Below are 7,241 nucleotides of genomic sequence, written 5' to 3'. Positions count from 1 at the left end.
AAAAAAAAAAAAAAAAAAAGAAATAATGTTTAACTTCATTTAATTTTATTTCTCTGATTATTTTAGAGAAGAACAGTGAGGGCTACTTTATAGTCACAGGCTGCTGTAACAAAATACCATTTTGTTGTTTGTAAATTTCTTTGTCACAATTGTGGAGGCTGGGAAATACAAGGTCAAGGTATAGCTGATTCTTTGGTGAGGGCTGCTGCTTAGTTCCTAGATGGCTGTCTTCTCTGTATAGTTACAGAAAATTTAAAAATTTTAAATTTAAATATTTAAAAAATTTTTATTTTTGAGTACACGTTTGCAGTACATAGAGATTACATTCACCTTGGGAATTTCTACATACATATACATAACACATCTTAATTCTTTCTGTGTTCCCTTCCTTTCCGTAACTCCTCTGGCACGAAGAGCCAAGGAGCTCTCTTGGGCCTTCTTTATAAGGGCGCTAATCCCATTCACGAGGGCTCTGCTTTAGTATCCCCATTACTACCTCTAGGTTCCACTTTTCACTGTCATCACCTTTGGAAAGATGGAACGTTTTCGGATTTCAATATGTGAAACTTGGGGAAGCACGAACGTGCAGACCACAGCACAGACTGACAAATGAAACAATCTGACGAAGGGCTGAGGGTGTCGCTGTAGCTCGGTGGTACAGCATTTGCCTAGCATGTGTGAAGCCTTGGGCTCCCTCCCCAGCAGGAGAAACAGACAGACAAACAAACCAAGCCAGATTTTATGACAGCGGGCGTTGTTGGTCATGATGTGACCTCAACGTGAGGAGGCAGAACGCTCACACAGTCCCATGGAGGTAGAAGGCCGTCCAGCATTGTCAGCCTCTGCTGCATTCACAGGCGAATCCCCCCTCAGTGTCTCTCCCATGTGTTCGGGGAACACACACACGGGCATGGCAGTGTTCACTGCACCACTGTGTGTAGTGCTGAAGAGGTAGAAGAAATTAAATACGGGGTGTGAAATATATTGTGACACATTCACTTACAAGAATATTGTATAGCAGAAGTCATTGAATAAATGGGAGCTTCATGGCTCAGCATGAGTAGAATTTGAAAACTTAACTGTGATTGAAAAGGGTAGACTTCTGAATAGCAATAGTGTGATCCATTTATGTAAATGTTGAAACACACAAAAATCGTTTTTACTGTTTTGGGATATGTAAGTGTCAGAGGCATAGAAACATGGGAAAGAAGATACACTCCCACTTTAGGGTAGTGGTTGCCTCTGAAAGGGGAGGAGAGAATGTGGAGGGGGTGCATGTCTCCTCTGGTATTCTGTACTTAGGCCAGAGGTTCTCTTGAGCCCAGGAGTTGGAGACCAGCCAGGACAAAATAGCAAGAACCCATCACACAAAAAAAACTGTACAGGTGAATCTTTATAAAGTCACAGCTATGGTCACGTAGGACGTGCAAAGAGTTGCCACTTGTACTTTGCCGCAGTTGGAGTTTAGCAAGATTGTTTGGACACAATTTATACATTTTTCCATTTTTATACATTTTTCCATTTTTATACATATACAAATTTATACGTTTTGGTGGGATTGAACATAGTACTGAACATTTTTAAATTTTGAGAGCAGGTGCTTTAGTTCCTTTTCCTTGGCACTGGGACACAATACCAGATACCTACAACATAGAGGAGGAGATGTTTATTTTGGCTTTCGTTTTTAATCCATGGTTTGGCTGGCTCCAAGGCAGGAAGGCATTGTGGAAGGGCCTGGGCAAAGATTGCTGCCCACCTCTTGGCATCCAGCAAGCAGAGAGTCAAGGGTGGGACTGGGGAGAGAGCTGTATAACCTTTCTGGTCACGCCCACAGTGACCCACTTCTTCTGACCGGGCCCCACCCCCAGCAGCAAATTTGCTGTAGCCCCCATAATCCAGTTAAATTTCCAAATGTCCCACCTATGAGCTTACAAAGCTTTAGGGGGACATCTACCTATAAACCACAAGGGGGTCCCCTTAAGTCAGTGAGGTGCCCAGCTGGGCTGGAACTTGTGATCTTCCTGCATCAGCCTCCCAGGGTGCTGGGATCACAGATGTGAACCACCACACCTGACCACAGTTTATACATTTAAACAATAAATAGGCCACCTGGAAATTTATAGATTATATATGATATTTCCTGATAGTATTAACCGTGTAACACAGAATAGTACGTGTCAAGGATGCTTTTTAGATAATGACCAGAAGATTTTTTATTCGTTACATAAACCTGAAGGTGGTCATTCATTGCTTTTTCCTCCCTTGTTCCAGGAAACTCCCTTTGCTCCCTTTGAAGTCCATATGGCTCTGTATGATGAAGATCTCCTGAAAAATCCTTTCTATCTGGCCCTGCAGAAGTGGCGTCCAGACTTGTGCAGCAAGGTGGCCCAAATGCACGGCATTGTGAGTACATTGATCCTGAGGATTGTTGATCAGTGCGGCTAATGCCAGAAATGTGGGAGACGAGGGGACATTTAGAGGAAGTCACTTGCAGACCTTCTTAGTTTGCCAACCCCCATGCCCGGTGCATGAACAAGCACCGAGAGACTGCCTGACCCGCTTCCTCTAGGAAGCTTCCTAAGACTGCAGCCCAGAGTGTGTTCCTTTCCCTCAGCCTCTGAGATGAGTCCATGCCCTCTTGTGGTGTGCTCCAGATGCCGCTGTGTTCTCCCCTGCTCATTTCTGTCTCTTATTTCCCCTTGAACAGGAGGGCTATTCCAGGGCAGGAATTGAGTTCCTTTCAGAGCCTCAAACATCCTCACCTGAGCTGGGCGTTCACTCCTGCAGAAGAAGGGAACTTGTCGTTTTGTGCGTAGCTTTGAAGGGTGTTTCGTAAAGGGCAAGAGCTTCTTTAACATTGGCTGCAATTTAAATGCCTCTGGGGCAACGAGACAGCAGGAGTGGGAGAAACAGGTGGAACAAACTCGTTGTTGGCAGGGCCTGTGCTGTGTGGAGTGAGGGCAGGCCTGTGTTATGGGTCTGTCTAGTGCTCAGGTCGGTGACCCTGGTGGGCGTCTGTAGGTGGCATTTCAGGACACCGTGTGCTGGGTGTTTCTCATTATGACCCCTGCTTGAGATGTGGTCTGTCCTCTCTCTGTGTTGTTCCTTTGTCGTCTCATAGTGTGGGTCTACTTCTCCTACCCCATGGTGTGACTCTGCTCAGACATGTCATCTGTCAGGGGAGAATTTGGGTTGACTCTGGTTGGCCTCAGGTTCTTGGCTGTTTCCCTAGAAAACTGGAACTTTCCCCTCACTTCTACCCTTAGAAGCCTGGTTTCTTGAGGTCACTTCTCATTTTTATGATTAGTTTTTTACTTGGATTTTGGAAGTTTCAAAAAGCTCATAAAAATAAGAGAATATATCCAGGTATGTTGGTACATCCCTATAATCCCAGCACTGGAGAGGCTGAGGCAGGAGGATTCCTATGAGTTCTAGGCCAGCTGTGGCTACATAGTGAGTTCAAGGCCAGCCTGAATTATATAGTAAGACCCTGTCTCAACAAATAAACAACAAAAAAATTTTAAAAATCTATCTGTGTCCTGAGAAGAAAATAAAATCTCATGTAGCTCATCAGAGACATTCATTGTCATCTGTTCATCTCACCGTGGTTATTAGATGCCTCTGTATGTGCAGCACTATGTTTGTTACTGGGAGTTCATCAGGAAAGTAGGAGCATACTTCCTCCTCTTTGCCCTCCCTGAGCTTAAATCCTAGTTCAAGAGACAGTCACATCCTGGGCACACACATACTAACTGCGACAGTGGGGACACAGAAAAAGATTACCAGATGCCAAGCAGCGTTGCACAGGGAGGGTGGTCAGATGACCACAGCTTGCCCCCTCACCCTGTCGTCTCTGCGGTGGGGACACTGGTGCCTCCCTGTCCAGTTCTTAGTTGTGTTCCAGTCACGTTTGTTGGTTGAATGGCAAAGTGAACGTTTTCATTATCTGTAGAAGGCACTCATCCCCTCTGTCTTCTGAAAGCTCTGCAAAGTCTCAGCAGGTGAGTGCGGAATTTCTTTCCATGGGACAAGTGTGCCCACCTTAGAATCTTCCCTGGGGCTCCGAGTCCTTACTCAGCCCTCCAGCAGTGCATCGATGAGATCAGTCGACTTCTCCCTGTCCCAGAGCTGGTGACCTGCCTCATTTTCTGTTCATCTGGACCTGTGTGTATGTGGCAGCTGAGGGCACAGCCTGTTGTCCCCCACCCTTCCCTAGCTGCTCCTCTAGTTGGCTTCCTCCCAGGACTCCTTTCTGGAGAACAGCATCCCCTGCCTGCCATCACCGACTGCACAGTAAAACCCCTTCTCCTGTGCTTCCCAGGTTCCAATCACAGGGGCCTCTGTCAGCCCACGCTGTTCTAATAGGCACCCCTGCTCTTTAACCACCTGGCTAATTATGCACCTGTGACTTCCTCACAGGTGGTTAGGCAGGCTTGCATCCCTGAGGCTCTTGTCCATGGGCTGCTAAGGGAAAGGCCCTCGGATTTCCTGGGTGTACTGGGAGTGGGCCCAGTTACCCATAGGAAAAATACAGTTACAAAAAGAGTTTCAGTTTGATCTTTTTATTGACATCCTTTGATTTTAGGTTAATTGGGCTTGGGGGCTGGCCTAGGAACCTAGCCACATATCCATGTTCCCAGGAAATGATTTTTAAGCTGCAGCCCAGCCAACGGTGCTGGGGTCCATGTTCCAAGTCTCAGGATTCATTTAGTATACAGTTACCCAAAAAACTTAGCCTCTGCCATGTTTCAGGATTACATGCATGTGTGGAAAACATGGGAGGCCTTCAAGGAACTGTAGAAACAAGCCACGTGGCTGGAAGGATGAATGTAGGACACAAGTCATAGGTGGCTCTAGAGTGCTCAGTCCAGCCTGAATGGGGTTGGGAGAGTATGCTGGAGTAGGTGCCACTAACACAAATCCTTGCTTTTTATTTTCCTTTCCTTTATTTAACTACTGTAATTTAAACAGTTCCCTGTAAAGCAGCTAGAGTACATTTTACGTTAAGCTTTGAAGTGAACAGTCCCCAACTCAAGTCTGCCTGGTGACTGTGACTTCCAGGAGAGCTCTGCATCTTCCTCAGGGGAGAGCCCCTGAGCTCCCTGGGGACCGCCATAGCTGCTCTGGCTCCTTCACCCCTGTGTCGGCAGGATGTGATGGAAAGGGATTGGCCACACCTTCAGTGAGATGCTCTTGGCAGCAGGGGTCTCTTTCCCTCGGAAAGGGAGGAACTGAGCTTCTCTTCACAAGGCTAGAAAACTGCGGGGGCGGGGTAGTGGTGGGTAGGGGTGGGAGGGATGCCCCTGAAATTGGACGGTCCCTGTTCACTCAGCAAACATGGATTGGGCATCTGCCGCAGGACATGCAGTGTACTTGACCACCGGCTACAATGCCACTGGGGCTGGACAAGCTTTGGTCACACTGGGAAGGCAGAGGTTGTGGCAGTTAGTAAACAGGATGTGATTGTAATTGGGGCGGAGTTGCTGAGTGCCTGGGAAGTTCTGGTCCCTCCAGCATGGCCCTTCCGGGTCTCTGTGGGCCTTTCATCCTGACAGCTGGCACGTGGGTGGAGCCGTCTCTCAGCCTTTGGGGTGGGGCGTTAGGTGCCTCTTCTGGCTGGGTTCCTCTGTGCTGTCTCCAGGATCTTTGTTTTGTGTTCAATGTGAGCTGCCTTTTTTGTGTAACTCTGAGCTACCTTGGAGCCTTGATGTTGTTTCTCATTTCTAAGCAGATACTTGAGGGGCTCCCTTTATTTTAATTTTATTTTTCTACTAAAATTTCAGATTATCATATTTAACTTTAAATATATTAAAATAGAAAAGGACCGGGGATTTAGCTCAGGGGTTGTGCCGCCTGCCTTACAAGCACAAGATCCCAAGTTTGATCCCTGGTACCAAAAAAAACCAAGCAAACAATAGAATAAAATAAAGTAAGAAAAATAATGCAGTGAGCCCCACACAGTCTTCATTCAGCTTCGACAGAAGGAATGTAGTGGCCAATCATATTTTACCTCTATCCAGCATCAGCTCCTGGATTATTTTGAAGAAAATCCCAGGAAATTATATAAGGTAGATATATGAGTTCTCTGTATTTTTAGGGTTGGACTTTTTTTTTTTGGTGTTTTTGAAACATCATAACTATGTAGTTTGGACTGGCCTTGAACTTGCTTTGTAGCCCACGTGGGCCTGGAACACAACACAGTGATCCTCCTGCCTCAGCCTCCTGAGTGCTGGGCTTACAGGCTTACGCCACCCCGCCTGGCCAGGTTGTACTTTTTAAATGATAAAGCCTCTTATAAAAATATAACTGAATACCATAGCCATAGCTAAAATAATTTCTCAAAAATTCTTCAATATTGTCAAATATCTAGTCATTTCAAATTTCCCAAATTTTCTCCTAGCTCATTTTTGTTGTACAGTTGGTTTGTTCAAATCAAGACCCAGAGGATATTCACAATTAAAGACCTATAAAGGACTTTTAAGACTCTCTTACCACCATTTCCTTGTGTTTAATGAAGTTCACTAAACACACTAAAATTTGATCAATTTTGACATGCTTTATAGACTTGTCAAACTGTCAGTGTAGTCTCACTGTAGTCTTAAGGTTTATTTGTTTATTTATATATTTATTGGTAGTACCAAGGATTAAATCCAGGGTCTTTGCCCCTGAGCTACACCCTCAGCCCCTTTTATTTTTTGTTTTGAGACAGGGTCTTAATGAGTTGCTAACTTGCCCAGGAAAAACTTGCAGCTAGGAGGAACTTTTGATCCTCCTGCCTCAGCCTCCTGGAGTGCTGGGATACAGGTGTGAGCCACTATGCCTAGGTAGGAATGTTTTTTTTAAATTACAGCTTTCCCTTTCTGCTTTTTTCTTTCTTTCCTTGCAGTTCATTTGTAGGAGAAACTAGGTCGTTTATTCTGTTGCATTCCTGGCGTTCACCTTTTGCCAGTTGTAGTTCTGGGATGGTGTTTGACGTGGCCTTATGTTCCCAAAATTGGTTGTTAAATCCAGTTCTTGATCTGACTCAGTTTTGAATTTTATTTTTGAGGAGGGGGCGAGATGGACAGAGTTGTGTTCCCCATCAGCGAGTGCTTCCTTTTTTTTGCTTTCCTTTTACCTATCTAGCCAGGTGTGATGGTGCCTGCCTGTAATCCCAGTACTCAAAAAGCCAGGCAGGAGGACCACAGCCTGGGCAACTTAGCAAGACCGTGTCTCAAAAAAAAAAAAAAAAAAAAAAAAAG

At 45.4% G+C, this 7,241-nt stretch overlaps 1 protein-coding gene across 1 annotated transcript in view; it reads left to right on the top strand.

Annotated features, from left to right (window-relative positions):
- Ankrd27 (ankyrin repeat domain 27) overlaps positions 1–7,241 on the top strand; it is a 51,933-nt gene that overhangs the window by 7,399 nt on the left and 37,293 nt on the right. The window contains 1 exon segment of the mRNA XM_019210131.2: positions 2,272–2,403. Coding sequence (XP_019065676.2) covers positions 2,272–2,403 — 132 coding nt within the window.

This window comes from Fukomys damarensis, unplaced genomic scaffold (genome assembly GCF_012274545.1).
Source record: "Fukomys damarensis isolate Sample0158 unplaced genomic scaffold, DMR_v1.0_HiC HiC_scaffold_19, whole genome shotgun sequence".
NCBI lineage: Eukaryota > Metazoa > Chordata > Mammalia > Rodentia > Bathyergidae > Fukomys > Fukomys damarensis.
This window is presented reverse-complemented; position numbering and strand designations above follow the sequence as displayed.